This window comes from Diadema setosum, chromosome 7 (assembly GCF_964275005.1).
Source record: "Diadema setosum chromosome 7, eeDiaSeto1, whole genome shotgun sequence".
Classification (NCBI taxonomy): Eukaryota; Metazoa; Echinodermata; class Echinoidea; order Diadematoida; family Diadematidae; genus Diadema; species Diadema setosum.
The window spans coordinates 26,038,728-26,063,765 of record NC_092691.1 but is presented as its reverse complement, the minus strand read 5'-3'; the positions used below and the strand labels follow the sequence as shown (position 1 = coordinate 26,063,765).

Here is a 25,038-nt window from a genome sequence, read left to right as displayed (position 1 = left end):
GGAGATGACGCCTGTCCGGTGATCAGGAGGTCGTAGGTTCGAATCCTGCTCGAGTATGTAAGCCCATGATTTTTTATCATGGCTACTACTAAAACACTGATCAATTCAGTGCTTATTTACGTCGATGTAGGGCAATTTGTCAATCAGTTGCAATGAAAACATCTCGACGGAAGAATTTCATAAATTTGAATAACAAAGCAGTACCCGCTGCATGCTATAAGGATTAGAACCAACACTTGCTGTCGGGCGAAAGCTCGGTGGTTTAGTGGAGATGACGCCTGTCCGGTGATCAGGAGGTCGTAGGTTCGAATCCTGCTCGAGTATGTAAGCCCATGATTTTTTATCATGGCTACTACTAAAACACTGATCAATTCAGTGCTTATTTACGTCGATGTAGGGCAATTTGTCAATCAGTTGCAAAATCCATTCAGAAGTTATGAATTTTTAAAGAATCTGCGCAATCACTGCTGAATGAGGAGACTACTACAGTGTATGATGTCACATGCGTACAACGGTATAAGGAAAATAAAAAGAGAATTTCACAAAACTTTTTTTTTTTTTAATAAAGTGCACATTTCTTCGACTCGTTACTGACGTATGTTAAGGGAAACATCATTCCCCTTGCCTTCTGAAAGAGAGAAGTCAAGTGTTCTTTTGTTATGCGAGAAAAGTGAAAATATGTTGAATTTTCTTTATGCTTTCTTTATATCGTTGTACTTATGTGACATCATAAGCTATAGTAGTCTTCTCATCCAGCTGTGACTGAGCAGAAACTTCAAAAATTCATAACTTTTGAACGGATTGTCCGATTTTCCTCAAACTCTCAGTGATGTGCTCTACTAATATTGCTGCATTCACTCAACCCACATGTCTATGAAGGTGAACTTGTCCTTTAAGGATAAAACATGAAATGTTTTACTATAGATTAGATCTGCAGAGAAGAAATGTACACTGTATACACATGGAGTCTAGAAGCACATGTTTGCCTTGTGCTCGATACAAGTTCTGCAAGAATTAAATGTACATAATGCATGCAGGTACAAACTGTATGTAATGTCACACTGGTTCTGTTACAGCTGTATTTGAGAACACACAGAATGTTGTTGTAAGAGCATGAAAATAACGGTTCACTCTTCTCTGTATTACGCTGTAACTGTTGCAATGAGAAAATTACAGAGCCACTAGAGAGAAGACCAGTGAAATACTGTACACTATACATTGTATCACTACGATGTATGTGTAGATATCAATGTTGTATAGTACTCTACATGTATGCCTATTTCAGTACAAGTACAGTACCCAAGTGTCAACATAAATGATTGTACAGTGAATTGAAAGTACCTATTTTCACCAGCAGACTTCATACATGTAGCCTTAACCAAATGCTCGTTTTATATTTGGCTGGCATGCTTTGAGTTTGTGTGGTTTGTGTTTGGATTATGTTACTTGTTCTGATTCCCATTTCCAGTATCATGCTCCTGTAGCTTTGCCACCTTTGATAGCGAATACCACTTTCGTATGTTATCCATTTTCAAGAAATAGTGGCGCCATTATGATCTTTGTACGTAATTGTGTGTAATTCACTGTGACATTCCATAATCGCAAAAATTATTATACACTGTACACTACATGTACACAAGTACTCATGTGTAGAGGTTTGATGAAATTGGTCAATAATTACACTGTTTATAGTGTATGTCAGATATAGTGTACATTACTGTATATACGTCAAAATGTAAAGGGATCATGTTATCAAGTACCAATCTATACAATACAGAGTGGGAATTAAGCAGGATGTGATACACAGTAAATTGCTTTTGAAATTTTATATTGGCTAATAACGTTCCACTCCGTAAATATTCTTGAAATATTTATGTCCGTTGTCAATGCAGAGTGGAACACTATTAGACAAAGCTTTATACAAAGTGACAACAGACATTAAAGGGATGGTACAGTACATGATTGGTGGAGATGAGAATTGGGCTTTTAACTTTTTGCGAGATACCAAGAAAACACTTACAATATATAGTACAGAGCATACCATTTTAAGAGGAATTCAAAGTTTATTTTATGAAAATCGGGTTTGGAATGACTGAAACATCCAAAAACAAAGTAAAATAAAGCCACTGTAATAAAGTGTGGGTCCCACACTTTATTAGAATCGCTCTTTTTGGATATCTCAGCCATTTCAAAACCAATTTTCATCAAATAAACCTTCAATTCCTCATAGAATTACATGCTCTTTCATATTTCATAAGCGGTTTCTCATTATTTCGTAAAAAAATGTTAGATACCTGAAATTAGGTCTTAACCAAAACTGTACATTACAAGAATATTTGCAAGCATGTACACTGTACAGTAGATGTCTCTATTATCCTGCTTTAGTGGTCAATAGTGATCAAATTGTAATGTATCCAATATGCAAAGTGAAGAACATTAGGGACAACATAAACCATTCCCGCTGTTGTACTGTACGGTGCAACATAAAGCATACAGTTGTAGCTGCATCCCTGGAGCATCTGAGAATAAAAGATGGAGGTGTTTGGGGTGGTGTTTGTTGTTATTGTTGTTGTTGCACTGAAAGTTACCACGAATGCATTTTATTTGTTTGCAGTTACAGTATTAATATTACATAAGTGCATTCGACAGCTTTCTGTCATAAACCCCAAAGGCTACATAACCCGTGTACAATGTAGGTGTGGCTTGATTGATGAACAACTAATGTACCAGGTACATGTACATGAAGCCTATTGTACTTGTGAATCCATCTTTCTTCAAGGGGAATGACATCGAGGGGATGAATATCTACAACATGTATCTTCTTGTATGTAAATTTTCATCTCTGTTGATATTGGTGGTTTCCATTTACAACATGTACTAGTAATTGGTGTTGAGTGATATACAGTTGATTTTTACTATGTATTTATGCAAGCTGTGGGTATAAAATGATATGCATGTACACATAATTTCACCTTTCACTTCCATTAATAGTGCCAGATCACAGGTATTCGTTTACATGTCAATCATGTACAATTATAAATGATATGCATGTTTTATACACATAATTTCACCTTTCACTTTCATCAATAGTGCCAGATCTCAGATATTCGTGTACATGTCAATCATGTACATTCATTGTACCTAAGTTACCTGATATTCAGCGTGCACAGCCATTTCCAGTGTACCTGTACAATATATATAGGTGGTATGGGAAAATTTGCAGCATGTGTACTGGGTGCAATATACTGTACAGTACACACACACACAGGCACAACACAGGAGCTGCAAATGCAATGCAATGCACGCATAATGTCCTTCAAGCTGAATGATTAAATTTTACATATTCCCTCTAAGTGTTATGATGCTGAAAGTATGTCAATCACAGGCTTCATTATGGTTGCACTTTGTAAGCATTCTGCATAATGTTTCTGTTCTGTCTCCCGTATGCAGGCATCTACAAGATCATCACAAGCAGTGATGGATTACTGTGAAATCTGCTTCAGGACCGTTCTAGGAACGGTAAGTGTTTTTATTAGCGAAAGCTAGGCAGAGAGGGGCCAGGGTAGATGCAGCTTTTATACAATATACAGTCATTCAAAATGGCAGAAATCATTCACAGCATAGAAAGGAACCGAGGAGAAAGCACTGCAAATATCAAATGCAAGTGTTGTGCCTTCATCCTTGGAATGCTTTGTGAATACAGTATCAGTGTGATCTATGATTATGACAAGGTGATGTTGGATAGTGTGATTCCCTTGCATTTGTTATGGTATGACTGTAAGTTTAGGAAATTGATGTCATGAAAAGAAATTAAGATTTAGCTGCCTTTGGATATTCAATCAAGATAGAATTACACAGGCTGGATGCCCTTTTTACCCACACATAGGTTGCTACACATAATCTCTCCATTTCTCTAACTCTCTCTCTACAGTACTATCTATATCTCTGCTCATGTACAATGTACGTGTATGTATCCATCTCCCTCTCTCTGTATCAACATAAAAGATGAGATTACTGCAGTAGAAATGATAAGAAAGAGACAGAAGTATGACACAATGCACTGCGGTGCCCAGTAGATGTACTGTAAGAATTCTTTTATTCTCCATGCATTTCAAGTGATTAGATACCTTTGTGATATCAGCAGGCCTCCACATTTTGATAACAATCTCTGGTAAATGTGCTATGCTCTTCTGATATGTTTGGCCAAACAAACAGCTGAGTACATTGTTAAATAAGACCTAGATCATTGACTTACATTATCATGCAGCTTTGCATCTCATGTGTAGCACTTTTGTACATTTTGTGGAGTGAATTCCACCAGCATTATTTTTGTTGCCATTTGTGGAATACCACTAGCCCGGTTGGGCAAGCAGATTTTCAAATTGTTACCCGAACTTGCCGGAATATGAATTTTACTTGCCTAAAAGAAAGTCTGAAAAGTATAAGAAAATGATAAAAAAGGCTCTCATAAGTCAAGAGCTTACAAGAAACAATTATTTGAATTTGATAGCATCATATGTAACCATTGATTCAAAAGCTTCAGTTGCTAAAATGAAATTTAAGTATGTTGCATCACTAAATAGTCATTATCTGTGGGCTTCTGTATTGTTGACTTCATGGATTTGAAGGGGGCTTCAAAAAGGTGGCTTCAAAACTGTTTTGCTTTCTCAGTTCAGGCAAGCATTTTTTTTTTTCTCATTGTTCCAAAACACTGGCCCGACTTTGACTTTCACCTGCCCCAGGCAATCCTATCTGCATGTACAACTGTATGGATACAATGTCTAATCCTTTGTTCATACACATACTGTAAAAGTGGAAATTTTCGCGGTGTTGAAATTTTCGCGCATTTCGCGCAACCAGAAACTAGCGCGAAAATAAAAACACGCAAATATTTTTGCTTGCCATACGTTCCTGTGTGTGATGTCTTGATTCCGCGGAATTAAAAACACGAAAAACTCTTCTGACCCGTCCTAGCGCGAAAAATTAGTCGCGCGAAAATATCCACTTTTACAGTAGTTTGTGGAGGATCATGGGGCATTTACAGTGTACAATGTTTTCAACAAAAATATTTCAACAGAATCATGTTTATAGTAATGATTTCATCCTCATTGTGATGCATTGTTCTTAATTTCCTGGTTTTGATCATCAGAAATTGCTGCATTTTATCATTTGGGTTGTTTTACAATCAGGGTACGCACTTCTGTCTCACGGGGGTGAAAAAAAAAGTTTTTTCGTATTCCCTGATTTTTTGTCGCTGCATTGTAGGATAGTTAAATTTAAATAATCTAAAAAATTGGAGCTTAAAGTCTTCAACTTTTCTTTTTATTGCATGAAACATGCCAGTGGTGATAAAAATCTAGCCCTCAGACCTCTGATACCATCTTACCACACCCTGACTAGAAATTACAACTTCAGGTGAAAAATTAACACATTTTTTGATAATTGAAGGATGGTGAATATGAAAGCAAGTCATGTTTTTAAGTTTTAAACACTTTTGTTCTTGAAAATTCATGATTTTCATGGAAAAATCCCCAAGGCAGTCACCATGACATTGAAGAATTAATAATCCTAAACTCCACAAATCAGTTATACCAGATTTGTTGTATATCCCCGATAGGCATATCAAGGGTGCTTTTACAGGCAAAGTTTGAATGCCCTGTGGTTAATGGTTGCCGAGATAAGTAGTGTCAAAAAAATCATTCGGAGAGGACATTTCTTTTTCGGAGAGGACATATTTTTTTGACATATAGATAACAACATAACAAATACTTTTAAAATGTTTAGCCCTTTAAATGATTGATGAAAATTATGATTGTCAAGTTCAAAAAGAACATTTCCTTTGATACATTTTATCGAAATGTAGAGCAATTTCACATCATGTGATAAACAAGCCATACCAACACCCCCATAAAGGTTGTGACAAAGAAAAAGAAAAGAAAAGAAAAGAGAAGCGCAACCCATAATTTAGACATGCAGTTGTGCCAGATTTATTGGACTTCACAACACTTTTAAAGAGTTGTTTTGCATGTAATCTTTGAATGTCCTTTGATAAGTGGTAAATGAGATATTAGAAGACCAATGTACATTGTGTATACGTGTACATCATTCGGAGAGGACTTTTTTGACACATAAAGATACTGTATGAAAACATGATACTCTTTCCCCTTTTCAATTTATGAAAAGTAGCATTATTTATTCAACAACAAGGACATATTTTCAATATTTTTTTGCTATGAATTTCAAAAAAAAATCAAAGAATTTGATGATACTGAGAATCCCTGAAGAATACTTAGATTGGGCTACATAAATTACAAGTCCTGTAAATCCTCAAAGAGGCGAAAGTTTTAAAAAGTTTGTATCTCAGGTAAAGTATAATAATGTTGTGTAGCACCAGAGGTGTTTTTGTATGCAAATCTTAAATGCACTGTGGCATAATGTTTACTAAAAGCATTTAAAATGTCACTTTGGAGAGTATACCTCTTCTCAAAGAGGACATATTATTGACATTCACAAAAATTGCGCTCAAGATAGATGTATACATAGAGAATGGGTGCAGGTGTGGCTCTTCATTGTTATCTGCAGTTTACAAAGTGTCAGTAAAAAGTGATGCTTATGACTTTCTTGATTATCATATTGCATCACATTACAAATTAAAACCTATCGTGGTAAAACATGTTCACATAGTTTAAATTAACATTGTATGGTGTGTTCCAAGCTGACTTCTCTTATACTTTTTGAAATCCAAACAGTTTTTTACATGAACAAGCAACTTGTAATACTCTTGATGTATCAATTATTTGAGATGCCTGCATGAACAAGTAAAAGGGGAAGGCATTTTTGTTTCATTATCTAGGCATTCTTTGTGTGTGCGTGTGTGATAAAAGCATTCTTTATTATGTCTAATTACACATGTAGTAAGTCTTTGAATTAAATCAACATGTATTACAAATAAGAATAATCAAATAGGCCCAAAATCCAAAATGTTTTGGACCAGTTTCCACAGAATAACATTTTGCTTCTAATATTTATATGGTTGTTAAGGCAGAAGGGCTCCTAATGCACTATGAGGGCAGAATTCTCAATTCAAGTTGTTTGCAATGTGAAATAATGTAACCTATTACAGGAGCTTTTCTTTCAGATTTTATATCGCATGGATCATACCCAGTACATTTTCGTTTTTGGGAGCACACTACATTGTGCTGCAATGCAGAGTATTATGCATTTACACATGTGGAGTTTATTTATGATTCATCTATTTTGTTGGGGGGATAGGGTAATTAAACCATAACCATAGTAATGTGTTTTCTGTGTGCTTGTACATAAATCTTGGTGACTGTGTGTTTTCATTCATTTTTCTTGTTTATATTCCATTCATATGGTGAATGTGTCAAAGCAATTGTCCTCTCCGAAATGATTGATTCTGTGAATATAAATGTCTGTACAGCAAACCGAAGGACTCTGGTTATGTTCAGTGTGTGATGAACATCATTAAATATGATATACATACTAATAGAAAACAAAGAATGCTGAATGTTCCTCACTTCTTCTTTTTTTATTTGCAGTTTCATCAATGGGAGTTTAAAATGATATTATAAGTCAAAGGGGCATTTTCATTCAAAAGCATTCATATTATGAAATATGGGGGCAATATGATTGTAAAATGTTTTCAATAAATCATAACTCACTTTTTAGCAATATTTTGTAAGTTTGTTACATTTAATTCTCATTTTCATTCATGTGTAACTACCATTCGGAGAGGACATTTTTTGTTTGACATGAGTTAAATAAATGAAGAAAAGCATATGAATAAGTCTTGATACATGTAAATGATAGACAACTATTAGCACTGATAATAACACAACTAGGATTTAAAACGTACATATTCCTGTGGAGTACTGAACAAATATGTCATTTTTCGGAGAGGACGCTTTTGGACGGAATTGAAACCATCAAAATTCAAATGTGCACTGCCTGAAAATTAAATGAGTGTGGGTTACACAAATACCCTGTATGTGTAGGGTATGAGTGAGACTCTGCAGAGGGTATGTAATTGTTTGAGTTCTGAAGTCTTCAAAAAAGTTATTAAACTGTTTTCGGAGAGGACATTTTTGGACGGAATATGCATATCAATCATGCTTCAAACCCAAATTTTTAAACTGTGTCGTAGATATCATGACACACACAGTTTTTAATATCCACATTTCATTTGCTCATTCTGATATTCTATTTCTGTGTTATGGTCATTGGTTTCATAGATGTTCATTCTCAAATTTTGAAAAAATCAAATGAGACTGTAAAAACTGCCCAAATTGGCTCATTTTGACATATTTTGAAAATTTTGTAAGCTTTATCAAAATTTTTTTCGCTGTTTAAGGTTGAGGTAACTAGGCCTAATAACATGCCATACCAGATTTTGTATTAATGTACACTGTTTTTTTGCTGGACGCTGATAATGTCCAAATCTGAAGTGCGTACCCTGATTGTAAAACAACCCATTTCTCCTTCGGTGTTTCTCAATCTTTTCCTCTCTTGCTGAGCTTTTCCTCTCTCCCTGTATTTAATACTGAACCCAGCATTTGATGCATCACGCGTTACCCTGGGGTACCGTAGTACCCCGGGTAACCGCATTGTGTAGCGCCACCTCACGTCCCCTCGATGACAGCCAGAGAAAAATGCATGCACTGTGTGTGCGTGTACATAGTCATTGCCATGCCACTGCATGTTATACTATGCGTGCATGGAAGCTGCGATACCACTAGCGTGTGCTTTAGTGCAGTGCAGTGCGGTGGCTAGCGCGCGCTAGCTCCAGCACGAAAATAATTACCTCTTTTTGGCACCCAGGGTACAACCTTTTTATTAAAAAAAATAATAATAATTCAACAAAATGGCTGATTTTTGTTTGGTACCCTGGGATACCATTTATGTCATCATTTGTGTTAAACAAGTATACTGCAGGGAAATGTGTTTTCTGTAAATGTCATGATTTATATTTTGTACAGGTAGTCCTCGAACAAGGTATCCAGTGAGCACAGAAATGTTCCTGGTGATCATGCAAACTACAGTACATATTGTGTGTTGTCACTCAATGTAAAACTCCTTTCTCTAGCTGCATGTAAACTGACAATGATGTGAAAATTTCGTGGTAGACATGCAACTTTGTATGTTCTTCATTAATCTGCACAAGAAATGCTTCAAATATTACACTTCATGTTGAATTGTAGGTTTTTGAGAATCTGTTGAAATTGATTCCTTTCAACAGTTTCAAGAGGGATCATATATTTGTCTCTTTAATGCACGATATAAAAAAAGGGAATAAAAGAAAAGAAACCTGTCCAAGCAAAACCATTGTTATGTATGTGACCAAGACAGCAAATTTGAGGGTGCCATATGCCATTCTATCAGTTGGCTTCCTACACATGTGTGTACCTTTAACACTGTCTTACCTTTTATTTATACAATATAGTCCGATTCCACTCATTATATCGCAGATCTGTAGCCTCAATTCAACTGAATTCATTGGAGCAACTCTCATTTGGATGATTTCCTATGCAATGGAGAGAGGGTGTTTTGGATTTCTCCCTACAGCCACACACAAAACGTGCTGCTAACTGCCCAAACAATGTCATGGCAAAGCTGTGGGTTACGATAACAGACTGCAGTGCCAAATTTGCATGCAAATTATGGTAGTAATCACTCGCAATATTTCTACCTTGATTATTTCCCAATGCTGTGCGAATGGTTACAATTTTTTGTAATGTTGCAATATTTTGCAATGAAAGTGGGCGCGGGGACAAGCAGGCAGTCTGTATTTTACTTAAGGTGCTAGACGTAAAGCATCTGTTTAAATGTGCCCCATTGATATGGTCTGTGAAGGATGCCCTGCTGTACTGTCATTTCTCTCTGCCTTTTTCCCCCCACAGTCCATGACGGGTATTGAGTGCAACCACAAATTTTGCGCCGACTGCTGGACGGAATATCTCACCACCAAGATAATGGAGGAGGGCATGGGTCAGGTACGACATAGAGCAAAAATATTCCAAGTCTTCTCTGTCACATGAGAACATGTACACATACACTAACATTGTAGATATTCTTGCATGATTTGGGGCAGTTTATGATTGTTGTGAATATGATTCGGTTGTGTTAATTCATATTGTGATTATTTAATCTTTTCTTTCTTCTTGTCTCATTATTTGTTCATTCATTTGTTCCTATGTGTACTTTCAGAGGTCTGTTTCGAAAGGCCGATATCAGTGTTAGAATTTTAACTGATTCTATTTACATACAAATTACAATCATCTGTCAAATTAGATGATGGCTTGAGCTCAGGAGTGATATACCATTGTCATCTATACCAATAGAAACTTGAATACTGACTGAGAATCTATTTATAGAAATGAATTAGAGATCATGTTCTTATTCCTACATCATGCCTGACAGTTTAGGCTCTTGTATTCAAAATCTCTCACAGTCTCTGTTGCATTCCAAGTTGATCTAACTGAAAATTGATACATGTTTACATTCGTTTGTGTAGATGAGGATTTTACCTTTCGGTAAACTTCGCCTGGATATCATATTCATACATATTTTCTCTTGTTAGCTTTTGCTGCATTATCTACAGCTGCATTGACACTAACAGTGTACAATGAAGCAATGTTAAACCTCTCCTTGTCCATGTATCCAAGTCATAGGTTTATAGGCTCAGTAGACAACACTAAAAATACAAAGTTCTGTCTGAGTTTAAAGGTAGGGGATACCTTTTACAGACCTCCCAAAATGCAGCAAAACATTAAATATGAACCTCAGGGGACTTGTTTAGGCCACTGCTGAGAAATTTGGAAGTCAACAGTTATCTACAATTTGAATAATGCACAAAACTCAACTACTCAGTAGTTCTGTGTGTCAGCCACACTTAAGCCTTTTTGTTGCAGTCTTCTGTATTCTTTTATCTATAAACACAAATCTAAAAGTATAAGAGCTGATGTAATAACATATGAGAGTGTGTGGCAAGAATGTATATAGAAATGTTTGTAAGTTTTGATGAACTTTCTTCACAAAATATACATGATGGACACACATGCAGTGCATGGGTCTGCAAAGGTAGCCTAGTAATGTACTGGAATTTACGGTGAGCCCCGAAAAAAATTCAATTCAAAATCTAACGGTCAATAAAATGTACTAAATGTTACCTTCCACTCTCAATACTTTATGGGAGTTTCTAAAATGACACTCTCTTCAACATACCACTGTATTTATACAACTCTTCATTTAAGGCATGCAAATGGGATTCCCTACCTTTAAGTAAACATACAAAATACAAATTGTATGCTGCACAGTGACAGAGCTAATGAAAACTCTGCCCAGAAGCAATACACTAGACATGTTAATGAAGACCTTCAAACATGCTGCAAACATTTAATAAAGGGACTGTACAGTACTGGTTGAGGTGGGGATTCATGTTTTTTACATTCCTAAGTGAGATAATGAGAAACCTCTTATGAAATATGAAAGAGCATGTAAATTTTAGAAGGATTCAGCATTTATTTGATGAAAATTGGTTTTCAAATGGATGAGATATCCAAAAAAGTGATAATAAAAGACTACAGGCCACGCTTTATTAGGATCTCTTTGTTTCACCTTGTTTTTGGATATCTCAGCCATTTCAAAACCGATTTTCATCAAATAAACTTTTGATACCCCTTAGAATTGCATGCTCTTTGACATCTCATAGAGTGGTTTCTGAATATCTCGCAAAACGTTAAAAGCTAAATCCTCACCTCGACCAAAACTGTACATACCCTTTAAATTGTATTAAAAACTTTACCAAAATCAGAAGGCAAAATATTCAACCTGAGATGATATTACCTCACACGCTGTACACAAGACTGTTTACCATGGTAGTCACATTCTTTACTTATGGGCCATTCTCAGATTAAGTGTTCAATTCCATGTGAGTAAAACCGAAAAATCAACCACAAAGTAATACATTCAAAGATGTGTTTTCGGTAACTTCAATACCGGTCAAATACGAAACAAAAAGTGGAACATGCTAAATGATGGCCATTCATTGAGTAAAAATGAATTGAAATAGAGCATCATATATGATTTTTGATCACCAATCAGATACGTTACCGCAAATTTACATGTTGTAATGGACTCCTAACTTTGAATTAAATTCATTGTTTTGATCCAATTTCTGTTCAGGAAAAGACATCTGTCCCCCCTAAAGATATTGGGGGTTTTCAAGAGGTAAAGATGTTGTCATCCCTTGCTAATTGGTAGAAATTATTTCTGTGTGGAATGTTGAAATATGTTTTTTGCTGAAATGAAATATAACCTTAAGATTCACTTTGTATTTTTAACAAATTTCGCTTACAAATAAAGTTTCGAATCCCACAAATCATGCAAAGGGAACGATCCGATCTGGAATTTCCACAGGAAATAAATATGAATTGCTTTCCTGGGGAAATAACTATTGAAAAACATCGAATCGCCTTTGGTAACGTATCTGGTAAAATATAAGTAATAATTTTAGTTGTGTATGAATTAATAAATATCACCTGTTTAATTATTTACCTTATGAATTGATGTGAAAATGAATGATGTAAGCCCAAATTAACCATTTCAAACATTGTAGGTAATATTTAAACTATGAAATGTAGTGGAAAAGAGGCCTAAATGTGAAAGCTGAGTTCTTCATTCACAGAATATTCTCATCTTACGTCTAAATGTATTTATCCATCTGACTATAAATATTCATTAAGTTTTGATGGATAATGCAAACAAGGTTTAAAAAATATATTTTTGCAGGCACTTAGAAGGAAGCAGGTACAGTCTCTATGAACTCGATATACTAAAAAGGTGTTTGGCCTATGGTAACGTATTTGGCTCACCCCTTTTAATGAAAATGAATAAATAATTGTTCAACTTATCAATGAATCTTGAGTAGTTCTTCATATGTTGAAAAACACTAGAATAAATATGCAACAGAACACTGAATTTTTTCTCGGAAGCTTTTCATAAACTACTTTTTACTCTTTCAAAGTTTGGTAACGTATCTGGCATACCGTAAATGAATCTGTCGGTGAAGTTACAGAGCAATTTCTACTGAATATTCTTCATTTGTTCATATGGAAGCGTGATTCTATGCAGAATTGTTTTATGAACACTTTGTTTTACATAACATTATTTGTCACCGTGGGTGGCCTGAATTATACGTAACGTATCTGCTAAATCTGAAAAGCAAAAAACTGATATGCTGAATCATAGCTTCGTCTTGTAGAATAAACGTTCAAAGTTGTTGCATAGAATATGAAAGTGGCTGGGTTTTATAGAATAGAACTTTGGAGTTTGTGAGCACACAACGATTTGTTTGTCAAAACATTTACATTTTTTTTCAGTATTTTGATTATGTGGTAACGTATCTGTCGGAAAACTTGGCATTAAGTTGTGAGACACTGACGCAGAAAGAAAAATCATGTGGAAGCGTTGCTCTTTTTCACCTATCTGTCCTTTTGGTGTAAGAATATAATCCTGAGGTCCAACAAAACGAAGCATGTAATGTGTAGGGATGAATTTTGACCAGATTTGATCCTCTGAAAGCACAAGACCAATAAGCAAAATTCGGTCACGTATCTGCTGTAACGTATCTGTGGTAACGTATATGGTCGATCATGTTATTATGAGAGCGATATCTACCAAATATTTCTCACTTGTACTAAATTTTAATGTTGAATCGATGCGTCATTCCGAGGAGTAATGTATAACATACAATTTGTCTGACATTGCAATATCTGTCGCAGTGGGTGGCGTGAAATGTATGTAACGTATCTGTCCAAATAAAAATGTAGAAAACCGATATTTCAAACATTGTACCGTATTCTCAATAAAAAGCTGTTGCACAAAAAATCTAAGTACTTGCAATGTACGAAGTATATCCTCAGGGTTTCATATACACAGGGTCATTGCATAGTCTTGTTATTTTCGCAATGCTGTAACACTAAAGAAACTGGTAACGTATCTGGCGGTGAATTTGGCGACAGGTTTCAAAAGGCTATAAAAAAGAAGTCAATAAAAATGTTGGAACTTTTCGAGTATTGTGATTAGCACATATGATATGCTCATCGTCCATGAAAATGATATTTGGAAAGTGTGTTTGTGGACGGAGAGGAGCAATAAAACATAATTCTAAAATAGCCGGCGACACTGCGTTTTGGGGGTCTTAACGAAGTTTAACAGCAAAATTTTATACAAAAAGGCAGACAACCGCATTTGATCGTGTTTATTTTTAACAAATTAAGTCCTCGTGATATATTATAAACATTTAAATAGTATCTAATAGGTTTCAGGGAACCGCAAACTGTCATGGAATGTCGGCGACACCAAAATTCCGTATTTGAATGCTTTTACTGAGAATGGGCCTTATACGTACCCCCTTCAAGCAGTCAAGCATTCTACCTGACTCAAATACCTTCTTTTGTTTTTTGTTGTGTGTTTTTTTTTTGTGTGTGTATGTGTGTGTACGTGATTCTTGGATAATCTCAGCCCTTTGTGCATGAACAGTGAAGGACATCCATGGTTCATGTGTGTCCATGGTTACCTCCTTGAATACTTTGCGTACATACAAATTTAGGGGCATTTCTACTTATAGTACAGTGGTCACCACGTAATCCAGAGGGATCTCGATTAAATTTTCTCCCATTTAAAGTGGTGCTCCCACTTGATATTGACCTCTGCAAACCACACAACATGAATCCCAATATGTGGGTATTACACTAAAGTATGCTCAGTTATCAAACCTACTGATAACCACAGCAACAAGTACACACATGCTATGACACGCAGGCACAAAATGGCGATAATTTTGGCAGAGGCGTCTTTGGAACAAACATTCAGTCATTGAATTCACGATATAACCTTAATAGTAGAGTTCTCAGTAGACCTACATATCAAGTCACGATGCCTATCAACCTATCAATGGCAGAGAAAGAGACAGCACTGATAACTTTAAGATGTTAAAAGCATGCACATTACGACACCGATTGCGACGAACACATATTTGTGGAGCCCAACGGCGATGTGGGGAGACTAAATGGGATCGCCTGCGGCGTCTGTCCGTCCGTCGTCCGTCCGTGACGCTACAAGAACTTGAATAAATCTCTACTGAGGACTTCAATTTCAATCAAACTTGGAGGGAAGAGTGGTTAAACAAAGTTACACAATTTACAAAACATGAAGGTCACCACAAGGTCAAAGGTCACAGATGGGTCAACGAACTTTTAGGGCCCAATGTTAAGTTTTTACGGCGCGTTTCGATTATGACTCATAACTTTTGAAGTATATGTCCGTTTGTGACCAAACTTGGATGGTATATGTCCCTTAGGGAGTCAAAGGTCACCACAAGGTCAAAGGTCACAGACGGGTCAACGAACTTTTAGGGCCCAATGTTAAGTTTTTACAGCGCGTTTCGATTATGGCTCTTAACTTTTGATCCCTATGTCCGTTTGTGACCAAACTTGGATGGTAAATATCCCTTGGGGATTTGAAGGTCACCACATGGTCAAAGGTCATAGGCAGGTCAATGAACTTCCGGGAGTTAGAAAAACATTAATTTCTTCTACGCGAATGGGCAAGACACAATTTGGCACTTGCCTTGTTCTCATATCCTTGCCTCTTTCTTATGCTGTCTGTCATACACAAACACACACACACTACATGTGTACTATGCACTGAAGGGGTGGTAAAGTGCATGAATAGAAACTGGCGATACTCATTATGACCACCTCCTCTACATCCTACTGCGTAACAGCAAATGTTGTGACTGTGCAATCGGCATAATCTACCTGGAATTGATTAGAAAATATCCCTTCTGGTGGGGAAATGAAATCCCCGTGATTATTTAAGGATTTTCTTATCATTTTTAGGCATCAGTAGTGAACACTGGAAGTGTTTCAGCCAGAATTTGCCTGATAAAGTGCTTTATGACGTGAAAAATTGGTAGAGCTCATCAAGTTTTGTTGCATTTACTTGAAGTGAAGTTCCCGCGAAAGCGGGTCTCGATTAATGGGTGAGCGCTGTATACTTAATGTGTGTGCTATGGAATTCACCATCTGACACATTTGTACCAAGGACATGAATGAGTGAAGGAACAGCATTACAGCATAGTACATTCTGTAGCTCACAAGAATGTGAGGATGAATACATTCAGAACATGCCCTCTGACAAGTGTCTTCACCTACACAGTGGAAGTGAACATTTTCTGTCTTTTTTTTTTTTTTTTTTTTTTTTGGCCTCTTTTCCTCATGGCGTAAAGGGATGGTAAAGTATTGGTGGAGATGAGAACTGGGCTTTTAACTTTTTGTGAGATACTAAGAAAACACTTATGATATACAATAGTGTAGTACAGAGCATACCATTTTAAGAGGAATTCAAAGTTTATTTGATGAAAATCAGGTTTGGAATGACTGAAACATCCAAAAACAAAGTAAAACTAAGCGATCGTAATAAAGTGTGGGTCCCACACTTTATTAGAATCGCTCTTTTTTGGATGTCTCAGCCATTTCAAAACCAGTTTTCATCAAATGTTGAATTTCTCATAGAATTACATGCCCTTTCATATTTCATAAGAGGTTTCTCATTATCTCACCAAAAAATATTAGAAACCTGAAATTAGGTATCAACCAAAGCTGTACGATCCCTTTAAATTATTAGATGTGAAACAAGCAAGTCATCAAACATTCAAAGTCTCTTTTGTACACAATAAGCAGATTAAAAAAACAAAACAAAAACAAAAACAAAAACCTATCAACCCCTCAAGTGCCAGTCACAGGAACCCAGAGCATCAATGTGAATCACATTTGGATGCAGGGTATAAAGAAACAGGGTTATGTATTAGGTGCAAATTTGATGTTTGCTGAAAGCAGGTCGTAGAGTACAGTAGGTCATGATTGCTTTGTGTGCAGTCTATCAAGCAGAGAGAAAAAAAAAAGGAAGATGACTGTGCTACATACACACATCCCTGTCATTACTCATAGTTAACCTTTGTTCATTAGCAGACAATATGCATATTAAGGTGTGTGTGCGTGTGTGCGTGCATGCGTGCGTGTGATGGTAATGGTGTGGGTGTGTAGTGTGGTAGTGTGAGCAGGTTGTAGGGAGATAATGATCTCGTCACATTGCCCAGTTTATCCTACAATATGTTTCTCCCTGCATAAATGTCTATGGGCAGTGTCCGTACATGTAGGACGGTGTTGGAGTATGATAACCAGTATTCTCTCCAGTAACGACTCCCTGCCATCAGGTAGGGGGTATGCAGGCTCGAGTTTATGCTTCAACACGTCTCCCTAACCCTTCGAATCTTGATCCTGTGGCACAGCTCTTTGTTTAATTGATATCCGTAGGGAGTCTGTCAATGTCAGCATCAGAAAAGGCAGGTTTAGATGTGTGAGGGCAAGCCACAAAGACAAAAGAATGGCCCTCTCCCCCCCCCCCCCCCCCCCCATGTCAGACACGCAAATGGGTCACCCTTGAGCCAGACAAATATGGATGTCAGTGAGAGAACACGATCATAATGGCTCATGTTTAGTCATATTAGTGTAGACTAGTATCCTTTTGCTGTCAGCACTCATACATTGTATGCACAGGTACAGCTGTACTTGGCAGATGTGTGATTATGGGTTCTATGGTTCTTGCATTGTAGTGCTGAATGAAAAGGAGCAACTCAAAACATTTGCAATCTGTTTTCATTCATGAAGTACCAGTACTATACTTGTACATGTTGTCAGAATGGGTTTTTAGTTTAGGTCTACATAGTAGTGTTTATTAGTTGTAGGTTAAAGTGGTACAAGTGTATAATCAGGATATGTGATCACAGTGGCATATCTTTATCAGGATATGTTACGATCCTCAGCAATCCAAACGCTTGTACAAGACTTGTGTAAGATTTGCATATTACCAATTGGTTTCTGATAAATAGGGTTCTGTACCACATGTTACTTTTTCTTTTTTCTTTTGTGCTGTAAGTTTTGTGCTTTACAAATATGTTAGTGTCTGCTCAACTAGCCCAACTACGCAGTAGCTGTACAAGCTCTACTCAACCTGTGTAATCGGGAAGTATACCAGTACTGTTTAAATGTAACTTATTGTATCTGTATGATGTCTTATTACATCTGTGTGTGGGATTACCTCTTGTATTTTGTTTATTCTGCATTGTATTCATTGTATTCATTGTATTCACCAGTTTATAGTACATGTAGCTATCAAAGAAGATAGCATAAAGCTGTCAAGCCATCTTGGTGCTATCTGAAATTACAAATTAGAAAAAAAAGCATTCGAAAATGTTGGCAGTAATTAGCCAATTTAATGTCAGCACATATTTAGTTCTGAAGATATGAGCCTGTGGCCCTTGGATGAAGTCTTGCCGTCACGATATTTTCTATAGTGCTTATTTACTTGTGTGTGCACAGAGAAGAGTTATCATTTTTACATTACACTGTACCTTGTATGCCTCATACAGCTCGTTTTTGTTATTCTTCGAAAGAGCATACTGCATGTTAAAAACTTTCTATCAGATAAGATACATGTATGTACACATAGACGTCACAGTCAGCACTCTGCCCAGACTCTTAAGGGTCTCAGGGTATACAATATCATATCAACAGTGAGTGAGCACTTGTGTAGTAACCTCAGTATGATTCATTAGGATTCAAACTACAAGGTCACAGTGTAACATGTACACTTGTAATTCACAATGTAGGTACAACTTTGTCCCTTCACAGTGATGACAACTTGAATTTGTTGAATTGAAGCAGAATCCAGAAATGCCTCTACTTATATTTCTTACAGCAGGACTAAAGGTTGGTAATAGCTCAAATGCCACACAGTAATTTTTGCTATTTTCATACCGCTTGCTATCTTTACATTAAACTTTGTCAGAATGGGAGACGGCAAAAGTCTTGACCTTATACCCCTACTGTTTATGAAAATCATTGTCTTTATTCATATTTTTAATGGTAACATCACTACTTGATGTGCCTAGATGAAGTACAGCTGTAGTTGCTGAAAAGTATAACCTTTCACCTTGAGGGATTTGCCAAAGTCTTTTAAACCAGACCATCTACACTTCGTGTAGCATATTTGGGACAGGTACTCTTCCAAGAAATTCTATGGAGCAGTTTTCTTCAACAGAGATAACAAAATTTAGAACAGATGGTTAGACTACCCAAAAACAGTTATGCCTCCAGCACCCTTCAGAGTGGAAGCATATCGGGAATAATATAAACATATACAGTAGGCCTATAGTTGAATAACTTCATCCTCTATGGCTGTCACATTTTTAGAGCTGATTTCATATTTGCAAAAATGTGCATATGGCCATTTTTACAATCAGTGGTGTAAAACACGGTTTTGGCACTAATTGGTGTATAACTTTCTTATACACTGACAGATATGCATTATTTTTTCTCATAAACTTACCACCCACGGTGTCTACCTTGGGTACCTTAATGAACTTTCCTCTCTTTTTCTTTCAGATGTGGCATGCACTTACATGCTTGAAATCCAACACTTTTGGTGTATGCACTCTGACATGGTTTTTTTTGTCAGACCTAGCATATTAAATTGTTTATTCCTTTTCATTATTTTTGTTGTTGTGGTGATAGACAGGTATACAAACTTAAGAACTATTATGTTTACCAGGTTCTGCTTTGTCTTCTTTAAAGACTGAAATTGTCCAAACTTTATGTTTCGGAGGTGACATTTTCCGTTAACAATTAACCCCTCTTTTGAGTTAGCTCTTGCTCACAATTATAAAATTCAACTTTGCTAATTTCCATCAAAACAGAATAGTAATCAATCTGACTTAACTTCGATCCAAAGATTATTTGATTCAAATAGCTTATCATTTTTTGGTGAGTGTTTATAAATTTATGCAACTTTTCCGTTAACTTTTCTGTCACCTCCGAGACAACAGATTTATGTATTTGATTTTTTTATTCTCGACATCAGTTATACATTACATTTACAAAAATGTAACATATCCCCTCACATTATCTCTGAAGGAAGGTAGTAGAAATATAGCCTGTTGTTTTCATTTCGGAGCAATTTACAATTTTCCGTTAACACTTGTCACCTCTGAAACAATCGTCACCTCCGAAACAACAAGCGTATTATATTTGATAATTTCTCGAAGACAAAGCAATTTTGTTTGATTCTGTCCAATTGACAGGAATCTCTTTTGGATGAAAATAGTAATATGGCAACAGGAAGTGAGAATTTTCTAGAGATTAATAAAAGATCTAATAAAAACTAAGAATTACTGTTTCGGAGGTGACAAAACACTGTTAACAAGAGTTTTTGCTCATTTCTATTGAAGAGAAACCATATCATGTACACCAATGGTTTCATTTATTTTAGTAACATAAGTCTCAAAGTGGAGAAATCAACTAACACACTCTCACTCTTATTTTTATTACTATACTGTACGTTTTAGGGCAAATTTACATTTTTTCACTTTTTTTAACAAAGAGAATGCACAAAATACACCCATCTGTTGTATATATAATATTGTAATCAAAATCAATTCTCCTGCTTTAATTAAGTAAACATATAGATGCTTTCATCTTAGAAGCTTGATTTCCAATTTAAGCAATTTAGTTGTGAAGATTTACCGATCACAGCTTTCCATGTAGGTTGCTTTTTCTTGTGTTTCGGAGGTGACATTGTTTGTTAACACCATATTGTTATGTGATAGTGAAAGGCAAAACTTCAGTTCCCTTTCACTATCTATTAAAATTTTCAAATACATTTAATATCTACAAAATCATCACAATAGAAGTGACTTTTGTATACCTAGCTCACCAGAATTCCCTTGATACCAAAGTGATACATGTGGCAGTTCATGCATGCCCTAGTCCACAATCTAAAAAAAATCATAAAATAATCAAACTCCACAAAAAGTCCACATGCCTATAGCTGGTGCACAACTTGTTCTTGAATTCTTAGTTGTTGTTTTTCCATGTACAACGTGGTAATCATAAACAAAATTATGTGATTTTTTTTTTTTAATATGACAATAATTATTACATTTTCCAAGTTGAACCAACTGTTTATGACATTGTATTTTTTAAGATTATTGAAGTTATCTGACAACTAAAGTGAACAGAGGAACAAGTCCCCAAGACTGGAAAGGGAAAGATCCAAAAACAAGATTTGTAGTTCTATCTCAATATAATTTTGATGACGTGTTTACCTTGTTTTGTTATTATGTTTTATCTTAGAATTTGGCTTTAAGTACTGGAATTTCAAGGAAAAGAAAATGGTTTCTTGAAGGACAAGTCCACCTTCATATATACATGTGGATTGAGTGAATGCAACAACATTAGTAGAACACATCATTGAAAGTTTGGGAAATTGGACAATCCATTCAAAAGTTATATATTTTTTTTTTAAATATCTATGCAATCATTGCTGGATGAGACGACTACGACAATGTATGATGTCACATGCATACAACGATATAAAGAAAATATAAGTGAATTTCACAAAACTTTACTTTTTGAAAAAAGTGCACATTTCTTCAAATTGCTACTGGTGTATGTTAGGGCAATATTATTCACCTTGCCTTCCAAAAGAGAGAAGTCAAGTGTTCTTTTGTTATGCAAGAAAAGTGAAAATATGTTGAATTTTCTTGATACTTTCTCTATATCCTTGTACATGTGTGACACCACAAGCTATAGAAGTCTTCTCATTCAGCTTTGACTGAGCAGAAACTTCAAAAATTCATAACTCTGGAACGGATTGCCTTATTTTCCTTAAACTCTCACTGATGTGTTTTACTAATATTGCTGTATTTACTCAACCCTCGTGTCTATTGAGGTGAACTTGTCCTTTTTTGGTCCCTTATAGGGTTATTTGAGACCAGTTTGTGTCCGGGACCTTCTGTGAAGTTGATGGGTAAAATTACTGAACTAAAAAAATTTTCCCCATAAGTTCACACAAAAGCATTATGCTGCTCTCTTCAGCTGGGAAACACAAACTGTTGTCTTAACCAAACTGTGAAAACTTGCTGAAGATTAGTATGAATTATAATCCAAAACAAAATATGAGCTGGTATCCACTATCATGAAAGACAATAACTAAACAAAATAACAAGTAAGAACTGAAAGAAAGAGCTTATATTTGAAAATTAAAGCCATGAGGAAAGACATGAATGTTCACAATTGTATTACAGTGTAGTTAACACCTGAGAAGTTGGGTTGTCTCTGTGTTGTGTCACCTCCAAAACAATAAAATGATTTTTTCTTATCTTATACTTTTTACTCTCAAAAGTGACTAATATATATGATTTGCTGGTAATTTTCAAGCAATTCAGAAAGATACATAAAATATATTTTAGTAATGTCAACAGTTTAAATGAATCTGGTATATAGAAAATATATCCCAGATGAACCAAACACCTTTCACCAGTATTATAACATTTGTATGGTGGCTATCAAGAATGATGAAGAATTCATGTACATCCTTGAATTAATCTATTTATAATACTATGTGCAAACAAAAACATAATACAAGTCAAATAAGAATTTTTGCTTTTGGCATTCATAACCTATGTCTCCACCAAAAAATTACAATGGTACCCTCCGATAACTTTAAAGATAGTGAATCAATCTAAAATACAATTTGAGGGATTGAAACTATAACTCATTGCCCACACCTTACAGAAAACCCCATTCAATTTGCTTCAGAGGTCAAAGACAAATGAGGATTTTTGTAGAGCATGTCAGGAATCCCTTCCCTCCAAGTTCTGTATATTGTGTTTACATATTAATATGCAGTTCCAAGAGCATCCAAGTGCTAAACTTGGAAGAATCAGACTCCTGACATCCTTTATAACAATACACATTTCTTTGAGACCACTTAACCAAATTGACTAGGGCTTTCTGCAAAATAGAGCTAAGATGTTATAATTTAAGACCCCAAAGTAGATTTTAGCTGATTTAATCATATTGGGTGCTATCAATGCAAAAGTCTAATTGTATTTTTTTTTTTTTTTTTTGGGGGGGGGGACATACTATATGAATACTTGAACACAATGTTAACATTGAATGTCACCTCCAAAACAAAGTTATTCTTCCCTGGTGTTGTGGAAAAAAATGTTCTGAGAGCAAAGAAACATTACTAAAATGGTCTTACACACTCATTTCAATTTAAGGTAGAAAATGGAATGCCATGTTTCTTCAGATTACAATATCTAGCTTTAAATATGTCCGTCTTATTCTTACTGTAAATGAATATTTCAACACAATGTTAACATTGAATGCCACCTCCGAAACGAAGTGATTCTTCCCTGGTGTTGTGGAATAAAATGTTCTGAGAGCAAAGAAACATTACTAAAATGATCTCACACCCTCATCTCAATTTAAGGTAGAAAATGGAATGCCACGTTTCTTCAGATTACAATATTTAGCTTACAACCTTCGTCCAAATGGAAGGCAAACTACCGGTGCCCATGCTAATTAATGAAGTGTACAAAATCACTTGTTCTGTGTGGTTTATCTGCTTGAAACAGGAGTTAATTTCTTGTTCTCGAATTATAATTATTAAAAACATTGATAAAAAGAAGAAGCTTTGTGTTATTGTCACTTATTCTCAAAAAAACTGAGTGTTAATATTAATGTCACCTCCGAAACATTCTATTATGTTAACTGTCCCCTCCGAAACATCCATGTGTGAAAAATCCAAGATTTAAAGAAATGATTGGAATTTCATTTAACCTACATAGGAAGGTAGCCCTTCTTAAAGACTTGTTAGAGTATAGAGTTTGACCTGGTTTGCCCTCCATTAAATAGTTAAAATCTTAAAAATTGCATGTCAATTGGTATTTTTACCAAAAATTTATAAATCTCATGTATTTTTTTTTAATTCACTTTATATTCAACCCCCAAATAGTTTTGATTCACAAACTATATATTGTTGTTAACCATATAAACTTTGCATGGTGAAGTTTGACTACAGAGTTTTGTCATTATGGTGCAATTCATGAAAACAAAATTTTGCTTAAATTTACTCCAGGTGCCAGGGTTTTCCTTAAATTACACCAATAACTCTTCAGCTTTAAGGTCTGAAATGTTATTTTTTCAAAAATTTGAATACTTTCCAACAGGAATCAAACAGAATAATGAAAAAATATTTTGTTTGAAATTTTGACCCTCTGAGTACAAAAGTTACACCACTGATCGTAAAAAAGGCCATATACACTGTACGTATTTAGATTTTCAGTTTAAAGTGACCTTCACATCCCTAATTTAGGAATTATTCCTTGTAGTTTTCCCTTCAAAGAAGAAAATAAAAAGTTTCAAAAGATAAGGGGATCTATTGTCTGAAAGGAAAATATTGCATATTTCCAACTTATGACCCAGATAAAACCTTTGCTGTATGTTCAATGTGTAAAAGCATACTTTAAATGATATACACTAGTACATGTACGTATAGCAGTAAGTTCTTAGTGTACCAGTTGCAGTTGTGTACTCTTGCAGAGTGCTGGTAAACATGTTATACACTGTAGGTGCCTTCACTGCAATGCTATACACAATGACTGAAATGTAGCGTATTTTGGAGTTGTGCTCAGTTTCGTTTTGTTTTTGTTTTTGTACATGGTATATGGACCTCAAAACATATCCTGTACAAAACTTGGCAAGGGGTCTCATGATTTCATAAGAGGCAAGTAGGCCACTTTATGAGGTTTGAAGTGTGAATTCAGTAGCATGAATATACCTCACAGGTTTGCTTGCGTGACACGGCAACACTTTCTGTTCACCCGCATAAAGTTGCATTTCAAGGCACATACGAGCCACTCATTGCCACCGGTCGTTTGCCGTGCTCCACTCACAATGAGGAAATTTGTGCAGCAAGCTCAAGAAGGGCAGAACGAGTCCTCTGCACAAGCACAGTAATGTGTACATGAGCAAGGAGCAAGTGGGTAGGACAACAAAAGAGTAGATTCTCATCCGTTTAATTCATGGGGCATTTATAAGCAAGAAA

The 25,038-nt window shown here is 35.7% G+C and overlaps 1 protein-coding gene across 1 annotated transcript in view; it reads left to right on the top strand.

The window, feature by feature from the left end:
• Window positions 1–25,038, top strand: part of LOC140231031 (E3 ubiquitin-protein ligase arih1-like) — a 76,840-nt gene that overhangs the window by 5,254 nt on the left and 46,548 nt on the right. Inside the window, exons 3-4 of the mRNA XM_072311184.1 lie at window positions 3,451–3,519; window positions 9,921–10,013. Coding sequence (XP_072167285.1) covers window positions 3,451–3,519; window positions 9,921–10,013 — 162 coding nt within the window. The remainder of the gene's footprint in view (window positions 1–3,450; window positions 3,520–9,920; window positions 10,014–25,038) is intronic.